This window comes from Eulemur rufifrons, chromosome 19, assembly GCF_041146395.1.
Source record: "Eulemur rufifrons isolate Redbay chromosome 19, OSU_ERuf_1, whole genome shotgun sequence".
In the NCBI taxonomy this organism is placed as follows: domain Eukaryota; kingdom Metazoa; phylum Chordata; class Mammalia; order Primates; family Lemuridae; genus Eulemur; species Eulemur rufifrons.
In genome coordinates, this window is record NC_091001.1 from 28,169,346 (window position 1) to 28,190,565 (window position 21,220).

Below are 21,220 nucleotides of genomic sequence, written 5' to 3' on the forward strand. Positions count from 1 at the left end.
AACTGCATATTACATATATAAGGCACTATATAATGAGGAGGAGAAAGAAGAGAAGGAGGAGAAAAACAGTGCATCTGTTTTGAAGCCATCCAGAAAAGTCACATTCCAGGTTCCATTGTATTCAAGTTAATCCAACATGCATCTGTTGGAAGAGAACGTAAGCTACTGTCAGGTTGGTATTATAGGCCTAGAGAGAGCACATATACTTTGGAGCTGGACAGAGCCGAGTTCAAATCCAGCCTCTACCTTGATACTAAATGTATGACTTCTGGGCAAATTATATAACCCCTCTGAGCTCCCATTTTATTATATAAAAAATGGAAGATAATAACACCAACCTCACAGTGCTGTTGGAAAGGTTAGAGGTATAGCACCAAATACACAAGTAACTTATATCCTATGGAATACTTTTCCCCAACATGTCCTATGGCCATGGAGCTTGCAATGTGACTATTTGTATAGGAAGGGCACAAAAATATATCATGAGACAAAGTCATTCACTTGGAAATGTAATGTTTTCTGAAAAGCCTGGGCATTTACTTTTTTTTTTTTTTTGACTTGCCTGTTCTAACAGGAGAGGGTTGGTGTGGTCATTTTTCAATAGAAAGGATATTACCAGCATAAAAACAACATAAAACATCACATGAAAATTAAAATGAAATAATATGAAATTTTCATTCTAATTTAATACAAAAATTTTTTTCTTAAATATTAGTAGATCACAATAAAAGCTATGCTGATAACATAAGTTATTTTAAGGTGTTGGGGGGAAAGGATTCCATCTCTAGTGCTGACAGTATGACCGAGGACCCTGCCAAATCTTCGGCTCCCCACCGTGCGTCTGCTGAGTCGCGCGTGTTGATGGAGACTGCAAGGGGTCAACGAGCTGAAACAACCGTGACAGTTGGCTCAGATCATAGAGCTGCGAGGTGAACGCTCAGGATTTGTCACATGCTTAATGAACGTGGCAGGCCTGTAACAAGAAAACAAACCCAAGATGAAAAGGCCATAGGATACACTTGTGGTTCAATTCACTAATGAAAGAAGCCCCTTTGTCAGCAATGAAATTATGCACAGACCACTTAGCATCCACGTAAACGCTTCTCCTGCAGGGACGACACAGAGAAAGACCTAGTCCAGGAGGGAATGACTTGAAGTGCGGCCCAATTTAGTTTCATTTTTCTTGTAAAGCCATAGCAATAAATACTGAGAGGGGTTTTTGATGGTGCTATGTGGAGGTGAGAACAAATGTCGGGCTCTAACATGTCACAGATATGTGCTATAAGTGTCAGCTGATGGTCAAAAAACAGCAGAAGCAACAACCAAGACCAGACACCCCCAGAGCTTCTGCAGATAATTTGCTTTTCTCTCTTCAGAAGCTTCCTGAGAGAAGGTTGGACCAAAGGGTCAGAGGCAGCACAGGGGTCATAGATGCTCTGGGAGAAGGCTAGAGGCCTCAGCAAGAAGACCACACTTCCTTTGCACAGAACAAACCTTAGATAAGTACCTAACAGGTGAATGACTATTATTCTGATAAAAATGAGATAACAAAGCAACAGGATCCGGTGGAGTGGCTGGCACATGGTGGGCGGCACAGGTGGCAGGGAGAGTGGTTCATTAAACTGCAGCTAAATCTGATCTTGCTAAATGTGAGTCAAGCAAGAGAGAGATCCTCAGAACCAGCTGCCAGCACGCCTGGGCTCTGGAAGGGAGAGATGTCAGACGACCCTTGTGAGGGGTCATCTCAGGCTCATCTCTAGCCAACTGTCATGACCAGTGGGTGCAGCGGCTCAAGTACAGGGTCACGCCATCCTCACCAATATGGTAACCTGGGGTCCCCCACATGAATAGGTTCTAGGAGAAAAACAATCCTCTCCTTTAAGGGAATACTGCTATAAAAAAGAAATCTTTGTAAGACTATTTAAGATTTTTGAAGCAACCTTTGCTTATTGTTAAATGAGGAGAATATGAATATGTTTCTTAATGAGAGTTTCTAATTGGAGACTCAGTTGTGGAAAAGAAGCAGCAATTATGCTGTTAAGATGATATCTCTCCATATATATGTAAGCATTCGTATCCAATGTTCCAATAAAATGGATACACGTTGCATACGTTGGATAACATTTTGAAGTGTAGAGACAGTATTTTGAAGCAACAGGGGGATTAAAGCACCCTGTAGTGGTTTTTTTACATGCCAATAGGGGGCACTAACCTGCTAGAGCATGCTGACCATTTGCTATTTTTATGGTAATCCAAACAAGTATTGCTACTTTCTGTTCCTTCCACCAGTTAAAACATATGTTAGGAAATTCTGAATACATTTTGTCAGGACTGTGAGTGGGTATATGAAAAAAAAGAAAAAGTCTTGAAGGATATACATGGTAATAGTATTTGTCTCTGCGTAGTGGGATTTATTGAGAGGGTAACATTAGAATCATTAGGAAGTCTAAGCCATATAAATGTAATTACACTTCTGTTTGCTTATTAAATAATCACGCCAAAACAGCTAGACAGAAATTTGCTAAGATCAGAAGGTATGTTTGGAATGGAGAGACTTAAACTAGAGTCTATGTCTATATTCATGACATTCACTTTGGGCTCCCCTAGAGAAAAATGGCTATCCTTCAAACTCATGCAGCTCTTAGATACATCACAGGTGGGGCCCCTTGAGTGTGGTGATTCAGAGAGTCATGATGAATATGGTTGGAGAAAACAAACAGTGATTTCAAATTTGTTCCCCAAGTTTAAGGTCACATGATCTGACACTGTGAATGACAAGAATTGGCTCATAAATGACCTGCTTTCCCCCTGGGCTGCTGTCTGTACAAGTCCAAATGGAAGCTATGTCTATATATTCTTTCCACATGGAGAATGAATGAGCTCACCTGGAGCCTGGAGCAGACACAATTGAGGGTAGTTGTCGGGATTTAATATAAAGAACTTCTGACTATTAATGAGAAAAAGGTTAGTGTTTAATATGAGGGAAAAAGATAAAAGAGTGTTGCAGGTAAGACCATCTTCATTCCCCAATCTTCTCCTAGGTTTCTAGTATTCTATTTTCTCCACGCAAAATATCTTTGAATAACTTAGACTGGTCAGATGTCTGCAAGGTTTCTTTCATGGTTGAGCCTTCATTCTGTTTTCCCATCTAACTGCTGCAGAATGCTCATGTGATTTTCTGGCAGTTTCCAGATAAAAGCCAGCTGACTGGTAGGGAATTCAGGTCATTTGGGCAATAGGAGCCATTGGTGAGAGTCCGTTGTATCTATCCTCCTGCCTTCAGTTGGTGGGAGAGAGTGGCAACAGGAAGGAGGCAGAAGAAATATTCTAGCATTTTAGCTTCTGCATTCTCTGAAAAGCTTTTTCTTTCTGTAACAGTCCTGTTCTAAATTATCACACATGGGAGACTCTCCACAGATGATGCTAGCAACAAGTACCTACCTACATCATTGGCCACAACTACTTAAAAATGAGTAGGGGTTGGCAGTCTCAGTTTAGAAAATATAATTACAGGTGATGTAAAAATATATATACTTATCTTTAATTTTAAACTTTTCTCCAATAAACATGGATTACTAGCATATTTTTAAAAGATTTTATATTTTTTTAATCTAAAAAAGATAAATCTTGGTAGACTGCCATAGTTGGGCATCTACACCCAGATTTAAGGAAGGAAACTTCACATGCAAAACTGTGCCAACTGACAGGGATTTTACAACTGGGAGAAAGATATTAGCAAAACACAATTCTGCTCCCCTGGAACCTTGCAGTCCCATAAGTCCTGGACTGGGCCACTCACACTGGGAACCAGGAAATATGTCCTCAAAGTGTGGGTCAGATTCAGAGGCAAGTCTTGCTTGGGGCCAGTAGGGAAGGAACAGGAGGATGAGGGGAAGGTGGCCAAGTGAAGGCCACTGACCAGGAAAACCTTCTGGGCTAGGCTGGTGAGGACAGACAGAGATCACCACAGGTCACCATCTGAGATCACCATCAAGGCCCAGGAGAGATTCACGCAGCCCTCCCAGCTCAGAGGAGGCCAAGGAAGAAGAAAATACCTACAGATGGCAAGGCAGCCATTTTTTCCTCAAGAAAGAAACCAATTACCTTTATTATGCTGGCACTTAAATGCAATATTCCTTTGGGTTATAATCGATTCCAGCTTATTTATGGAGGAAGACATGCATGGGTCACTGGGGAAAAAAGAGGAAAGTATTAAAATTACAAGCTCTCACAAACATTTCTTGAGTCTCTTAGTTTCTTTTTTGTAGCAGGCCCTGGGCAAGGCCCTATCATAAAAAGATAAAGCAGATGTCCAACCTCTAAGAGCTCCCAGGTGAGCAGAGGAGCTGCAGTGGGAAGCAGTTAGATACCAATTATGGAGATAAAATTAAGAGGCTGTTGGGATGGGCTAAATGTAGCATAAGGCCCCATTCATTCCTTGACCCAGTTTGTTCCCAATGCATTCTTGTGATTGTGTATTCTTTTGTGGACTGATTCATAAAACAACCCTGTGGTACAAAGTAGTGAGATTTACCTGGAAACTTGGACATCATATATCACCCAGGCATGTAGTGCCTGAACCCTTTCTGGACGCAAATGAATGACTTCCACACTTCCAAAAGTGCTAAAATAGAAGAGACAAAGAACATCGTCAACCCCAAACTAAAGCATCTATACTCCCTGTTCAAAACCAGTAGGCAGGACGCCACTGGTTAGAATCTACTCTTTGAAACTGACCCATGACTTGCATTAGAAACAATCACTTTTTCTCATTCAATGTGACCCTCAATTACCAAGATTCTCAAAATAAGATTCTTAATTTGTACATTGATGTTGACTCATTAAATACTCACTATTCAAAGAGTAGTCCTTAGACCAACATAATAGCAACACCTGGGATCTAGTTGGATCTGCAGATTCTCACCCACCAGCACCTGCTGAATTAATCTGCAGTTGAACAATCCCCGGGTGATTCACATGCCCAGTGAAGGTTGAGAAGCACTGCTTTGAAAGACCCTGGTGGCCTGCCCCAATCACTTTCCTAAACTCTTCCCTGTCAGTCTCTGACAGCTGCCACTCCTGTTGCAAACAGTTGGATCCCTGATATCAGATTATAAAATTCTGGGATGTTAATGCATTCACCCAAAATGCTGGGATCAGAAGAAGACAAAAGGACAAATGCTTCTTGGTGGAATTCAATATTAAAACTGGAGAGAAGAAAAATTAATTTGGGGTACCTAGTGTTCCCAGGGCAAATTAATATATGCTCCCTCCTCTCGGGGCAGCCTTAGGCAGAGAAAGATTAGAGAACAAAGGCCAAAATGGCAATGAATGTGGTAAAAACTGTAAGTTTGGAAGGAAGTCAGACAGGGAAGACACGGGCATGGCCAGATTCAGTGGTGAGGTTGAAATGAGAGAATAATAGCGGATACTCATTGAGTACTTTCTCCGTTTTTAGGCACGGAGCTCAGCATTTTTCATACATTATCTCAGTTAATCTTCATATCACCATGACCACTTCAGGTACATATATAGGAGATCACGAAGGTTAGAAGTCCTGCCTAAGGTCACCCAGGTAATACATAATGACCTCTGGAATCCTCACTTTTAACCACTCCATTGCTGAAAATGCCTGCACAGGATAATGAAGAATAGGAGCCCAGCGCAGTTCCTGATGTTCCAACAGTAGTTTCACTGCTGAACTGGGATTCACTTGCTTCATGGAGGAGAGAGGAGTGGGGCCAGATCTTCATGGGTGGTGTGGACTAGGACAGGAAGATGGGGGCAGGTGAAGCAGGTCACACGGGGGAACCGTGTGAACAAAGGTGGCCAATGGGCAGGGTGGAGTGTAATGGGAGAGAACACTGAGAAAATTACACCAGGCCTCGAAAACTCCAGAGCAGGGGCCGGATGCAGTGCAGTGACCACCGGGACTGCTAGAGGAGTTTAGGCAGAGGAGAAATCAGACAAAAGCATTGACTTAGACAAACCTCTCCAGAAAATACAAAATTTTTACTTTTCTTAATCTAAATCTTCAGAACTGACCTGAAACATGATAAGCATATTCTTTTTAGGGATGAAATATCCCACAGGAGGCTATGATAACCCTTGAAAATAGGAGGCAAAGAAATGAGTACCTGTTTTCGTCGAAGGTTTTACTGATGGAGCCATTGAGTATGACATAGACCACACCACAAGCAGTATCTGCAAACTTAAAAAACAAATGGCCATCGTTCTTTAGCATGAAAATATAATCCCCATGCCCCAGCAGTTCCATTCAAAACAGTGTTTAGCAATAATAGTTAGTTAAGGATGGAATATCCTATATGGTTCTAGCACAGGAATGTCAGATTATATAATTTTCATTCCAAGCCATTGGAGGGATTATGCTTCATATCATAGTTCTTGGAGTAGTTGCTCCACTCTGTAAGTGTTCGAACCATGAGGTTCAGTGTCGTTGTTCACAGGGCCGCTAAATTCGGTGGTTTAGAAATCAGAAGTCCCCTTCATTTAATGGGGACAGGGTGGATGATTCAGGGATAAAGGAAATGGGAACATCACAAAAGAGGAAACTCTTTTTGAGGAGAAAAAAGGTGACCTTGAGGCATGGGAAGGCACAAAGAGAAAAGGGAGATTGAAGGAATGAACAAAGGAAAGAATATGCTGGAGCAAGTTTTATTTCTTCATGCAACAAACTTTTAGCAGGAATCTTTGCCAGCACTGGAGAAGACAAAATGAGCCAAATAAAGCAATCTATATGCTCCCTCCAGGAGGCCTACCCAAGCCCTGGGACTAGCTCAGGTCCCCCTCTCTGAACCGAGACAGTATCCCATTCACATCATCAAGTTGTATTGTGTTGTAACAATGAGTTCAACGTCTGTTGAGTCTTCAGCACTAAGATCTCCAGGAGAGCCATGAGTCTGGCCATCCTATGTGGTTCTGCAGCCCTGGATGCCTTGTGCTGGTACATGGCACAGAACAGGTGCCCAGTAAAAATCTGAGGAAGGAAAAGGAGAGAGGGAGGAGGGAACGCGGAAGCAAGTAGTCCAATACTCTGTGGCAGAAATTGGGAAAGAACAGGAAAAGTGTCAGGGAAGGCACTGAAGCCAAGCCCTAAAGGACAGACAGGATTTCACCAGGTAAGGCTGGGGCAGCTGCGAAAGGAAAGGCCTAGGGTTTGCGAGAACAGCGGTGTGCTGGGGGCAAACTCCAGTGGATGGTGAAGTTGGGTAGATAAGGTAGTTCATGGAGGGCTGCGAATCTGGACTGGACTCTGCAGGTGACATGAACACCACTAAAGATTTGGAACTGAATCCAGTGCTGCTTCTGTCTTTCCTCTGCGGGTGACGAGCAGAGGGGCAAAGGGGCAGAGCCCAGTTGTTATTAATCACAGTGCTAATTCAAGACTGCTTCCAGGGTGCCAAGTAGAGAATTGTATGAGAAAATCTTCTGGTATGTCTTCTGAACCTTTTTTTCAGGAAAGAATCGTATCCTACACTTTCATTCCTAAAAGAGTCTGTGATCCAAAAAGTGTTAAAACCAACCACTGACTGGATGACATCTTAAGTTCTTTGGTCTCCAAAGTTCTAGAATTTCACTACTTGGTACTTACCCTCTGGGAAGCTATTTTCCAGAATACTGAAACCGGATTGTTGGGGCAGTCTTTCTTCCGGTCTGGACAAGATCGGTAGTCTACTTCTAAAATACATAGTTTATAGAAAATTATTACAGTGGAGAAGAGAGAGCATAAATAACCTCCATTCTTCCCTGGCTGGTCGAACACAGTGGAGCCATTTTCTAGTAGCATCACTGCCAAGATGGAGGGTGGAGAACGGATACATTTAGACCCAATTTAACTAAGTGTCCCCTGAATCCCTTCCAAGTCCTTACCTTACCTTCCAAACCCCAGACAAGAACACAGTGACAAGTTTTACGTCATCATTCTGGGAAGCAGCAGCAAGAGTTCAACAAATGGAGATAAACCCTCAACATTATCCTCAAATCCAGGAAGAATTAGAGGTAAAACCAGGCCTTCAGGCGTCACTCTTGCCAACCACTTCTCTGCTTCCTGACAACTCTCTCTTCTTGAATGTTTCCTCCCCTCACCTCCATAAGTCCCCATCCTTTTAGGCTCAGATGGGCTCAGAGTCTTCCTACACTCAATGACTATCAAAACAGTCTTGACCCTCAGTGAGGTACAATGGACGTAGAGCATGAATGCATGGTTTCTGTGTCATTTCTCCCAAGGATATCTGCCTTAATGCATAAATATTTATTAGATCTTGGGGATAGAGATAAATTAGATGAGAGTCCTGCCTTTAGAGATATAATGCCATCAAATAAACCAAAGAAAAATCAACTTGGGTTGGGGGATTACGCAGCGCCATCAGGGAAAGTTGACAGTGAACTTGGTTTGGAAGGATCAATAGGAGTCTTCAGACAAATGATATAGAGAAGGGTGCTCCATGCAGAGAGAATATGTGCAAAGGCACAGAGCTGTGGGACAGCCTAATAGGTTCAGATTAGTACTTCCAGAGCTTAAGGGCTGAGGAGAGGAATGATGAAAGATGAGGTATACGAAAGACAGAGGCCAGGTTATAGCAAGGAATTTAGTCTTTACCCTGGAGGCAAAAGAGAGCTACTTAAGTTTTAAGGAAGAGATGGATACAATCATATTTTCATTTTAGGAAGAAATGTGATTGCACATTTTGGAAGAAATGTGATTGCACATTTAGGAAGAAACTGTGATTGCAAAATGATCAAAGGGGTAAGAAGTGAGCAATAAGAATTCTTCAATAGTCCCAGCAAGAAAGGAGAGTATGTTAGTGTGCTGGACTCAGGCAGTGGTAACAGGATAGAAAGAAAGGATGAATTACTAGGCAAATAGATTAGGTTGGCAGCTTATTGGCTATAAGGAGAGTAAAAAGAGGGGAGATCACCACAAGAAATGGTAACTATGTAAAGAGATAGATATGCTAATTAGTCAGTTCACTATGTGTGTGTGTGTGTGTGTATATATATATATATATATCAAAACATCATAACATATATCTTAAAGACATACAATTTCAATTAAGAAACTTTCAAAAAAATGACCCAAGGTTGTGTCTAAGAACTATACGATGTAGAATGAAATAGTTAATAAAGGGTTAGAGGCCCAGTCCCAGCATGAAGAAAAAAAAGAAAGTGGGGGAGGGAGGGGTGGGAGCAGGTAGAATGTGGAAATGTCCTACGTCAACTTTGCATTATCAAGCAGGTAGGGAAGCTGTATGGAGAGAGGCCCTAGAACCCTTTCTTGTGCCCCAGAAGTCAGAAAGTGTGGCAGCTGCCTGTTTCCTCTCTGCGTATGTGTAGAGCTTACCCTAAGGAAACACTACTATTTTACTTCCACCTTCTTATGGGTTGAATTCTATCCTCCCAAAAGACGTGTTGCATCCTAATCCCTGGTACCTGTGAATGTGACCTTATTTGGAAATAGGGTCTTTGTAGATGTAATCAAAGTAAGATGAGGTCAATAGGGTGGGTGGGCCCTTATCCAATATAACTACTGTTCTTACAAGAAGGGGAAATTTGGACACAGAGACAGACATGCACAGAGGTAAGATGATATGAAGACACACAAGGAGAAGACGACCATGTGATAACAGTGGCAAAGGTTGGAGTAGTGCATCTACAAGCCCAGGATAATTGGCAAAAATCAAAAAAGCTGGAAGAGGCAAGGAAAGATTTTCCCCTAGAGAGTTCAGAGAAAGCATGGCCCAGCAGATACCTTGATTTTGGACTTCTAGCCTCCATAACTGAGAGAATAAATTTCTATTGCTCTAAGCCACCCAATCTGTGGTATTCTGTTATGGCAGCCATGGGAAATGAATACATACCTCTGGCCCACAGACAGGGCTTGAGTATCAAATACTGCTAATAATGGCCAGGGAAGTTCTAGACCAGAAACCTTTCCTAGGATGTTGAAGTAATTCTGGGAGTTTTACAATAATTAAATGCTTTAAAACCAAAACCACAAAAATTTTCAAAAAGAACATTTCCATGTACAGATATAAATAATTATCATGGAATCAAAAGGAATCATCTCCCCAATAGAGGGAAAAATGTTGCTAATGATGAAATATTAAGTAAATATACATTTTGTAAGGTAAATTACAGTTTATAGGTTTTGATGAACAAAAACCTATTTTATCTTCACAACCTTATCTGGAGACAAGTATCTCATTTTGTTAGGTTTTTCTCTCCCCACTAGGATACTTCCCCCTTGTTGTCTGCCAATATGCAAACATACTATCAAATAAAAATGTAAGGCTAAGGGTAAAAAGAAAAAGAAAAAAATTTGACAAGAGAAATTAAATAAAGAATATACAAAAGGCAAAAGGAAAAAGATTAGAAGGTTATAATGTATATTAAGAACTTCATACTAATACAAATAAACAAGTTAAAACTAAGTCAGGTAAAACAATATAAGGAAAAAATTTAAGCCAGAATATGAAAAACTTAAAATATAAAAATCATGCCCTTTTGTCCTTCCACCTCCTGCCATGTGAGAGTGCATCAACGAGGTGCCATCTTGAAAGCAGAGAGTGAAGCTTCACCAGATGCTGAAACTGCAGGTGCCTTGATCTTGGCCTTCTCAGCCTCCATAACTAAATGCTTATGGCCTAGAGAAGTGACATCAGCAAGATTGCAGAATAGGAATTCTCAGGCTCTACTTCCCCCCTCCCCCACAGAAATTTCAACTAGCAGCTATCCACAGAGCAGAATGTCTTTTTGAAGGCTCCAGTACTTGGAAACAAGCTTGAGACACCATATGGCCCAAAGAACTGAATGAAAACTGAATTGCAAGGGTAAGAAGAATGGTCTCACTTTGACCATGCTACCCCTTCTCCTCCCCAAGTTGGCACAATACCAGATGGAGAGGATTTTCCTGGGTCCATAGATTCTACAGGGGGAAAGAGAACCAGAGGCAGTCATCCATCTTCCCCAGCATTGAAAGATGCTCACCTCATTGGGATACTGGGGATAGCCCCATGACTAGATCACAACAGATTAGGTGGAAATAAAGAAAGGAGGTAGAGATTATAGTTACCAGTGCACAGATCTTGGTGGCACCTCTGGGTTCCCACCACCACCCAGAGCTGTGGTGCCCAATAGGAGATACCAGCCAACTTCACAGCCCAACTGCAAGGCTGAGCTGGTCACCTTCAAAGCCACTTTGGGAATTCAACCTTGCTTGAGTTCCTAAATGGCTAGTCTCCATGCCCAGCCTCGGAGCCCAGCCCAATGACCCCACCCAGGTAGGAAGATGCCTGCCTCCACTCATTTCAGAGAAACATTAGGACTAGACCTAATTGACCCAGAAAGTCAAGCAGTGGCTCCCTTCAGCCAAAAAGCCTGCCCAAAGATCCTTCCTAGGCAGCGAGGCAGGGAGACTTCTATCTCTGTGTATTTTGGAGAAGAATCAAAACATTAATAAAAGAAATTGAAGGCAACACAAATAAATGGAAAAATATCCTATGTTCATAGGTTGGAAGAATAAATATTGTTAAAATGCCCATACTACCCAAAGTGATCTATAGATTCAATGCAATCCCTGTAAAAATTTCAGTGTCATTTTTCATAGAAATAGAAAAAAAATCTAAACTTCATATGGAACCACGAAAAACCTGACTAACCAAGTCAATTATGAGCAAAAAGAACAAAGCTGGAAGTATCACACTACATAATTTCAAATTATACTACTAAACTATAATAATTAAAATACCATGGCACTGGCAAAAAAAAAAAAAAAAAAAAAAGATAGAGACATTGACCAATAGAACAGAATAGAGATCCCAGAAATAAATCCATACACATACAGTCAATTGATTTTTGACAAAGGTACCAAGAATACACAATGAGAAAATGGTACTGGGAAAACTGGATACATGCAGAAGAATGAAATTGGACAATTATCTAACACCATACACAAAAATCAGTTAACATGGATTAAAGACTTAAATGTAAGACCAGAAACTGTAAAACTATTAGAAGAAAACATAGGGGGAAAACTACAAGACGTTGGCCTGAGCAATGATTTTTTGGATTTGACCCCAAAAGCACAGGAAACCAAAGCAAAAATAGACAAATGGGATTCATCAAACTAAAGAGCTTCTGTACAACAAAGGAAACTATTAACAGTGTAAAAGGACAAACTATGGATTGGAAGAAAATATATGTAAACCATACATCTGATAAGGCGTTAATATCCAAAATATATAAGGAACTCAAACAACTCAGTATCAATAAAACAACAAAACCAATTAAAAAGTGGGCAATGGATATGAATAGATATTTCTCAAAAGAAGACATACAAATGGCCAATAGGTATTTGAAAAAAATGTTCAACCTTGTTAATCATAAGGAAATGCAAATTAAATCCTCAATGAAATATTATCTCATACCTATCAGAATGGCTATTATCAAAAAGATGAAAGATAAGTGTTTGTGAGAATGTGGAGAAAAGGGACTGTTGTTGAGCATCTAAGTTAGTATGGCCATTATGGAAAACTCTATGGAGGTTCCTCAAAACACTAAAAAGGAAATTAACATATGATCCAGCTTTCCCACTTCTGGGTATTTACCCAAATGATTTGAAATCAGCTTGCCAAAGAGGGGTCTGCACTCTCATGTTCATTACAGCACTATTCACAATGGCCAAGATATGAAATCAACCTAAGTGTACCATCAACAGATGAATGAATTTAAAAACTGTGGAATTAAAAAACATGCTTAAAAATATATTTTATGATATTTAGTATTTTATTATTATAATATTATATAGTATTACTTAGTATTTTGTAGAATTAAATACTATCCAGCCTTTAAAAAGAAAGAAATTCTGTCTTTTGCAACAACCTGGATGAACCTGGAGGACATTATATTAAGAGAAATAAGATAGGCACAGAAAGACAAATACTGCATGTTCTCACTTATATGTGGAATCTAAAACAATTGAACTCATAGAAGCAGAGAGCAAAATGGATTGAAGAGCCTGAGGGTTGGGGGGCAACCAGAGAATATGGTCAAAGAGTACCCAATCTCAGTTAGATAGGAGAAATAAGGACGATTGTTTTAGATTTATTGCACAGTGTGGTGAATGTAGTTAATAATAGTGTGCTGTCCATTCCAAAATTGCTAAGAGTAAATTTCAAATGTTCTCACTACAAAAAATAGGCATTTGAGGTGATGGATATGTTAATTAGCTTGATTTAATTATTCCACATTGTATTCGTAAATCATAATATCACTTTGTACCCCATAAATATATACAATTAAATATTGTCAATTTACAATAAAAAATATAAATAAATATAAATCAGGAACTTGAAAGATAGACTATAAAATAGGGAGAAAGAGGTGAAAATTAATAAAAATTGAGGCCAAAGAAGAAGAAAGCAGATAAATAAAATTACATAGATAGGATTCAATTTAAAAGAAAGCAAAAACAAAGAACTCTGAAATGTAAATAGATTTTTAAAAATAGATTATTTCATTTTCTCTATATTTGCTTCATTCCAAGAAAAAATTGAAGTGGTGAGTTTAAAAATAAAACCAAAGGAGAAGAGTTTATTGTAAATAAATTTAAAAGCTAAAAATGTTAAATGAATGACCAAGAAAAAAGTTAAATTGTTAAAAGGGAAATTTAAAAAGGAAAACAGGGAACATAGCAAAAACTATAAAACTTAACCAAAAAAATATGGAGAAACGTTTATATATCTTATTCTGGGAGGGAAGACTCAGAATTACATATAAACTTAAATATTATAAAAGTAAAATTAGTGTATAAAAATATAGAAGAACGCTTCCCTAATCTTAGGGTAAGGAAAATCTTTTTAAGCAAGATACCAAACCCAGGAGCCATAGGAAAAGGACCGAGAGGTCTTCTGCATTTCTGTGTGGCCACAGGTAGACTATAAACAGTATAAAAAGAAAAGTCCAAACTAAAAAAAATAGATGTGCCACCTTCAGCCAGAAAACAGACAAAACAACATAGCAGTTAAGAGCACAATTTCTCGAGTCAGTCTTTCTGTGTTTGCTCTCAGCTCTGCCACCTACTGGGTGGCAAGTTACTTAACTCTGTGCCTCAGACTTCTCATCTGTAAAATGGGACCACCATAGGGCCTCATGGGGCTGTGTAAAATGACATGAGTGAATACTCATGAAGCATGTAGATCACAGGCATTCTAAGTGCCCAACATTATTAATTTATAAAGAACTTCTATTAATAAGAAAATAATAGATACCCCAATAAAGATGGTTAAAATATATGAACGAACAGTTTACAGAAGAAATAGAAATATCTACCATTAATATATATACATATGCTCAAACTCACCATCAAAGAAATTAAAAATAAATTGAACCATTTTTTTCTTTATCAAATGAGTCCAAAAATTTCTAAAGTATTAATATCTAGTGTTGGTGAGGATATAGATAGACAATCTCTTGATGAGGGTATAAATTGTTACCACCTTTTAAATGACATTTTCAGTTTATATCACAATTTATCCTTTAACATTGAAATTCCATTTATAGAAATTTACCTTTCGGTAATACTTCAAGCATGCAGATGTGAGTGTGCGTGCGTGTGTGTGTGTGTGTGTGTGTGTGTATAAAGTGTTTCTTGCAGTAGTGGTTACGATAGCAACAAAAACTGAAAACAACCTAAATGTCCATTAATAGCATTGGTTAATGATAAATCCTTTTAAAAGAATATGGATATCTTTACATCTATTAACTTTAAGTGAATAAAGCAAGTTGCAGAACTGTATGCATACGTTTTAATATATATGTTTATATAGACATAGATAAAAGGTCTGGAAGGACATGTCCCAAAATTGTTGACAAGAGTTACCCTTTGAGAAGTGATTCGGAGGTCGTGGTTGGAAGAGGATTCAGGGTGACCTTCACTTTTTACTTTCATGCATTTGTATAATATGCAAGTATTTTTTCAAATAAGCATGCTTCATTTTTGTAACTGAAATAATGCAAACTTGGGATGAAGAAGCTATGATAAGACAAGTTTTTAAAACAAATAGTCAAAAGCAATAAAAATAAGGATAAAACAATATAAAGTAAAAATATCCACCACATAAATAAAAGGAGAAAGAAAAAAAAAGAAGTAAAAACTGTCTCAATAGGGTTTTGGAAGTAGGAAATACCTTCCCACAGTGAGGTGATTTGAGTCTTTCTGGGCGGGAAAAGGCTACATCTGAGAAATGATGGCAAAGCCACTGACTGGCCTGAGATGGAGAAGCCCAAGCCATGCTTCTGTGGTTCTGTGTGACAAAGACTTCGGTCTAGGTCCTTCGGAGACCTCATCCTGCCCTAGAACCCTCTGTTCCTGAACGATGCCCTTTACAGAAAGCAAAACACGGAGAATTCAGAAGCAGGCTACACGAGCACTCAGAAAGGAGGACTCAGGGATCACGGACAATCCCAAACTCTGAAGTCAATTTTTCAAGAAAACAAGGATTGGCGTAGGGAATGCTATAATATTTTACATCCACCTGACTTGTCAGTAAGTGCATAGATGACATCAGGGTGGGTGTCTGTGGCTCCTTCCTCCACACTAATCTTTCAGAGCCCCCAGCAGAGCCCACCTGTTCACCCTGCACATTCCTGGGCAATCCCTCAGGGCCCAGGCCCTCACCAGAAGTGCCAGCATCTCCACACCACGTGAGGCCATCAGCAAGGTAGCCCAGCAGTGTGTCCTCCAGCGTGAACGTATCCCGGTGGAGCTGCGTGTACTGATGGGCCACCCCTTTTGCTCTGCTCCAGAGGAGAGTCTAGGAAAGAATAAACCCAACCTATTATTGAGATCAATTTAATGGGTCAAAAAAATAAATCCACATTTTTGTAAATGAAAGACACAGAATTGTTTTCTGGGGTGGGTGAGGGGAGGGGAGAGAGAGACAGATTGAAGAGAAGGGGGAAGGGTAGGGGACAGGAGAGGAGAGAGAGGACAGGGAGAGAGAGAAAGAGAGATATGTGTTCTGGGTCACAATGTAAAAGGAATTTATTATTCTGGGTTGCGGTCAAAAAGTCTGAAAGCCACTGATCAAAACCTTATAACTAAGATAGGATCAGCCCACATCTGGAGGAGGCATCAGGAAGTTCCAATATTCCCTAAAGTTATCTGTAAAAAAAATTTTGTCTATGCGCTATTTTCTGGAAGAAATGTTTTTGATTCTTAAAGAGCTACATAACCTTTTCCACTTTCCCCAAATCTTCCCTTCCTCCACCAAAAAAAAACCCACATAGACAGTGGGTGTGTTTTCAGGGTCCCTCTTAAGGTCAAATTTCAGAATAATATTCTGTTCCATGAATCTATTCATTCTTAACGGGAGGCAGTGGGGGGTCGTGTGTCAAAGCAGGGGCCCTGGAGTCTCTCTTCTTGCTGGAGCCCAGTATCATCCCTGCCAGCTGATTGACCCTCCTGACCTTGGGCAACCAAAGCATCACCAAGCCTCGCTTTCCACACATGTAAAATGATAATGATAATGACTATAACAAACTCAAGGGATGCTGGGGAGATTAAACGAGGTAACACAAGTAAATTTCTTAGCATAGTGTCTGTCGCATCGTCACTTATTCCATAAATGGCAGCCTGGGTTATTATTTGCTAAGCATCTCCTCCACGTAGGGCATCATCCCTGGTACACCAAAGAGAAGAGGTACAATAATGCCAGCTCACTACCAATGGGATGAGAGGCTACAATTTGTGGGTAGATTTAAGGGCTTCACAAAGATAATTTTGTCACTTGAAACACATTTTTGCCTTAAACACTGACTTTAGAAAAGATACACTCCATGATAGACCTTTTCCAATGTAATCAGTGTATTAAAACCCGGACCTCTCTGGCTCCAAGTCTTGTGCCATTTACATTTCAGCTGTCACTTTCAAGCCTGTCAAACTTGGGCAATCCCCGGTCACCTAAACTCACCAAGCTGCAGTTATCTCACTGATAAAATGGGGATACTGGCACCTCACCTGCTCGTTCCACAAAACAGCTGTGAAAGACTATGAAGAAAAGGATTAGGAGTCCTTTGTAAGCAAAAAAAGCACTATGTACATGTCAATTGACATTACTTATTACTATTATCAGAGGTCAGGAGGAAGTTTTGGACTTGTATAAGGTTTGGTTATTTTTGTTTGTTAGAGTTGGGTTTGATGTTAGGTTGGTTTTGCCTGATTTTTGGCCAATTCTCCTTTCCTCTTTCCTTGTCCTCATTTCTCTCTTATCTCTCTTCCCCAAATGTCCTAAATCCTGATGGTATCATGGCCCCACACCAACCACAGCCACATTACAATGTCTGGATTTTTCCTCTTCTCTCCTTCTATTCAAATTTGGTCCTGTGACCCCTTCCCTCTAGCTTTTATACTCAGTTTTAAAACTAATAACTTGCCAAATTACCTTGCTGCAAGGTATAGCCTGAGTTGTCAACTTCATTAGTGGTTGATAGTCTTCTTCTGTAATGCTACAAGGATTCTTTGAAATAAATGCGCTTTTGAATGCTTCCTGTATCTTTTGGCAGTCTACATTTCTGTGAGATAAAACATGAAAAATAAAATAAAACATGAATAATTTGATCTTTAAAATATTTTTGGAGCATAAATTTCATTTAGGAAGCATCTAATGAGTGCCAGGTAGTCCATACATATCATCTCATCTAACCTGTACAACATTTTTATGAGATGGCCATTACCCTCCCTGTTTCACAGATGAAATACAAGCTTGGTAGGTTTGAAATGATCTTTTCTAGTTCACACAGATGGCAAAGTAGTAGATCTAAGATTCAGATCTGTGTCCTTCTGATGCCAGGGCAAAACAGTCTGGTCATTAATGCTCACTTGCTTAAGTGTTAAAAAAAAAATAGAGAAGAACATATAAAGGCATCTAGTTTTTTCTTTCTCATATTGCACACTGTAAAAAGAAATTAAGGATTCCAACTGCCTTCAGAAAGTCCAAATTCCTCATTGGATGCTTCTTGAATTTTCCCATCTTTTAGGTGACACAGTGGCCACGGCCTGGGATGCTTTCCTCCCCATATCTGCCTATTGAAATCTTATCCACACTTTAGGCCCATGCCCGGGAGTGAGTAGAGCTGGGGGAGTTAAGTCTGCTCTTCCCCATGATTGGGAGGTCTCCTGACCCATGTGTGTATGAGCTTCTCCAGCAATGAGTGATGAATGAGAGTGAGGCTACAATTTAAGAATGGATTTAGGACTTCTTACATCATAACCCAGCTAAAAATCTTCCACAGGGAAACCTCTCTTCCTCTAAGGAAGAGCAAAGCTGCTCCCTTACATCTGCCTGAATTCATCCTGCCTCAAAGGAAAGTTAGCTGGAAACAGGCCTGTTTGCCTAGAATGTCAGTGTCCTGAGGCCAGAAACTGTATCTGGTTCATCCACCTGTCCCTCTAATACTAGATTCAAAATAATGTTTATAGATTGAGTGGAAGATTGAAAGTGAGTTATATCAGATTCAAAATGTAAGTATGGTTAAAGGAGAAAGATATCACTTCTAGAATGAAGAAGTAAGGAGCTCCAAAATTCTGCTCCTCCATAAAAGCAATGGGAACACTGGCAAGAATTATCAATACCAACTTTACAGAACCCTGGAAATTAACTAAAGCTTAAAACAATCCAAAAAGTGTTATTCAAAAAAAAAAATGGTTAAATCTTGGTTAGAACAGTCAGCCTTGTGGCATTTTAACTTGCCTTAATTCCATCTCCCTCTCCCAGCTCCATGCAGGCCTAAAAATTTAATAGCTCCACAATGATGATAGCTGTAAAAAACCATCAGCCTTTCAGCCACGAGAGAGTGTAGAGTGGGTTTGGATCTCTCCAAATTTGCCCCTATCCCCCAGAGAATTGTGTATTTGACCTGTCTGGAAGCTTGCTGAAAAGCTCACCTCTCAAGACTTGTCTTTATTTGACATGACTCATAGTTCACTCTATGTGAACAACCCTACCCACAAAGCATTTGTGAAAACAATCCGTGACAATTATATGACAATTATATAACACTGCAGGTGCATGAGGGTTTTTTTTTTAACCTGTTGGAGCTAACAAGAGACAAAAAACTTAAAAGGGAAATCTGGAAAATCAAATATCTATAGAAAATGAAAGGAAAGTACAAGAATGATGTCTTACCAAATAAGAACATCAGTTAATAGATAGAAGTTGTTTTTTAGAAAATTAAATAGAAATTCTGTAGTTAAGTAAAATAGCTGAAATGAAAATTTCATTGGAGGGGCTCAATAGCAGATTTGAAGTGAAGAGGAAAGAATTAGTGAAACTGGGATCGAGTATATCAACATATGCATAATGGGAGATACAAGAGAGGAGAGAAAGAGGCAGAAAAAAATTTTTTAGAGAAATAATGCCCCAAAACTTCTCAAATTTGATGAATATTAACCTACCACTTTAAGAAACTCAACAAACTCCAAGTAGGATAAAATCAAAGACCCACACCTAAATATACTGTAATCAAATTATGAAAAGACAAAGAGAATCTTGAAAGCAGCAAAAGAGAAGTGACTCATTAACTGGATGAAAAAAGTCAATAAGGAAATCGAAGACTTAAACCATAGTATAATCCAATTAGACCTAACAGACATACAGAGCACCTCACCCAACAACAGCAGAATAACACGTTGTTCTCAAATGCACATGGAACTTTCCCTACAATAGACCATACATAGGCCATAAAACAAGTCTTAGTAAATTTAAAGAGTTTGAAATTGAAAAAAAGAAATAAAATAGGCAAATTATTATTTATAATAAAAAAAGATTAAAATAATGTGTAGTATCTTTTCTGATCACAATGGAATGGAACTACAAATCAGTAACAGGGAAAACTGAAAATTCTCCAATAGTTGAACAGTACACTTTTAAATAAACAATGGATTCAAGAAAAAATCACATGGGAAATTGAAACAAATGCAATCAGAAACACACATATCAAAACTTCTGGGATACAGCAAAAACAGTGCTAAGTGAGAAATTTGTAGATATATTGAAAGAAAAATATCTCAAATCAATAACCTAACTCTACACCTTGAGGAATTAGAAAAATAAAAGCAAAGTAAACCCAGGGCAGGCAGAAGAGAGGAAATAATAAAGACTATAGTAGAAATAAATAAAATACAAAATAGAAAAATAATAGAGAAAATCAACACCACCAAAAGTTTGTTTTTTGAAAAGATCAACAAAATTGACACATCTTTAGCTATACTGACAAGAAAAAAAGACTTAAAGTAATAAAATCAAGAATTAAATAGGGAATATCACTGCCTTCCTTACAGCGAAAAAAAATTATTAGGGGATACTATGAATGATTATACGTAAACAAATTCTATAACCTAGATAAAAATGGACAGATTGCTAGAAGGACATAAACTACTAAAACTGATTCAAGAGCAAATATAAAATCTAAATAGACCTATAACAAGAAAAGAGAGTAAAATAGTAATCCAAATCTTGCCATAAAAATAAGTCCAGGCCTAGATGGCTTCACTGGTGAATTCTATTAAACATTTAGAGAATCATTAACATCAATCCTTCATAAACTTTTCCAAAATATAGAATAGGAGGGAACACATTCCAATGTACTCCATGAGTTCAGTATTACCCTGATACCAAAGACAGATAAAGACATTACAAGAAAGAAAACTAAAGACCAATATCCCTTATGAATATAGACACAAAAATCCTCATAAAAATACTAGCAAGCAGAATTCAGCAACAAATAATTAGCTTGATTTAATTATTCCACATTGTATTCATAAATCATAACATCACTCTGTACCCCATAAATATATACAACCATAATTTGTCAATTTATAATTAAAAAATAAAAATTTTAGAAAAAAATTAATTACAAATAAAAGCAATTATATACCATGATCAAGTGGGATTTATTCCAGGAATGCAAGGTTGGTTTAACATATGCTAATCAATCAATGTGATGCACTATATTAATAAGATAAGGAATAAAACAAACCATACAATCATCTCAACAGACACAGAAACATCATATGACAAAATCCAACACTCTTTCATAATAAAAAAAAAACACTGAACAAATTATGAATAGAAGGGAATTTCCTAAACCTGATAAAGGTCATTTATTAAACACCTGCAGCTAACATCATGCTTAATGGTGA

At 38.8% G+C, this 21,220-nt stretch overlaps 1 protein-coding gene across 1 annotated transcript in view; it reads right to left on the bottom strand.

Annotated features, from left to right (window-relative positions):
- Positions 1-754: 754 nt before the first annotated feature.
- CD38 (CD38 molecule) overlaps positions 755-21,220 on the bottom strand; it is a 42,979-nt gene continuing 22,513 nt past the window's right edge. Inside the window, exons 2-8 of the mRNA XM_069494787.1 lie at positions 17,463-17,592; positions 15,698-15,833; positions 7,613-7,698; positions 6,138-6,211; positions 4,535-4,624; positions 4,115-4,190; positions 755-984 (exon numbers count right to left, since the gene is read on the bottom strand). Of these exons, the coding sequence (XP_069350888.1) occupies positions 910-984; positions 4,115-4,190; positions 4,535-4,624; positions 6,138-6,211; positions 7,613-7,698; positions 15,698-15,833; positions 17,463-17,592 (667 nt within the window). The 3' untranslated portion in view covers positions 755-909. The remainder of the gene's footprint in view (positions 985-4,114; positions 4,191-4,534; positions 4,625-6,137; positions 6,212-7,612; positions 7,699-15,697; positions 15,834-17,462; positions 17,593-21,220) is intronic.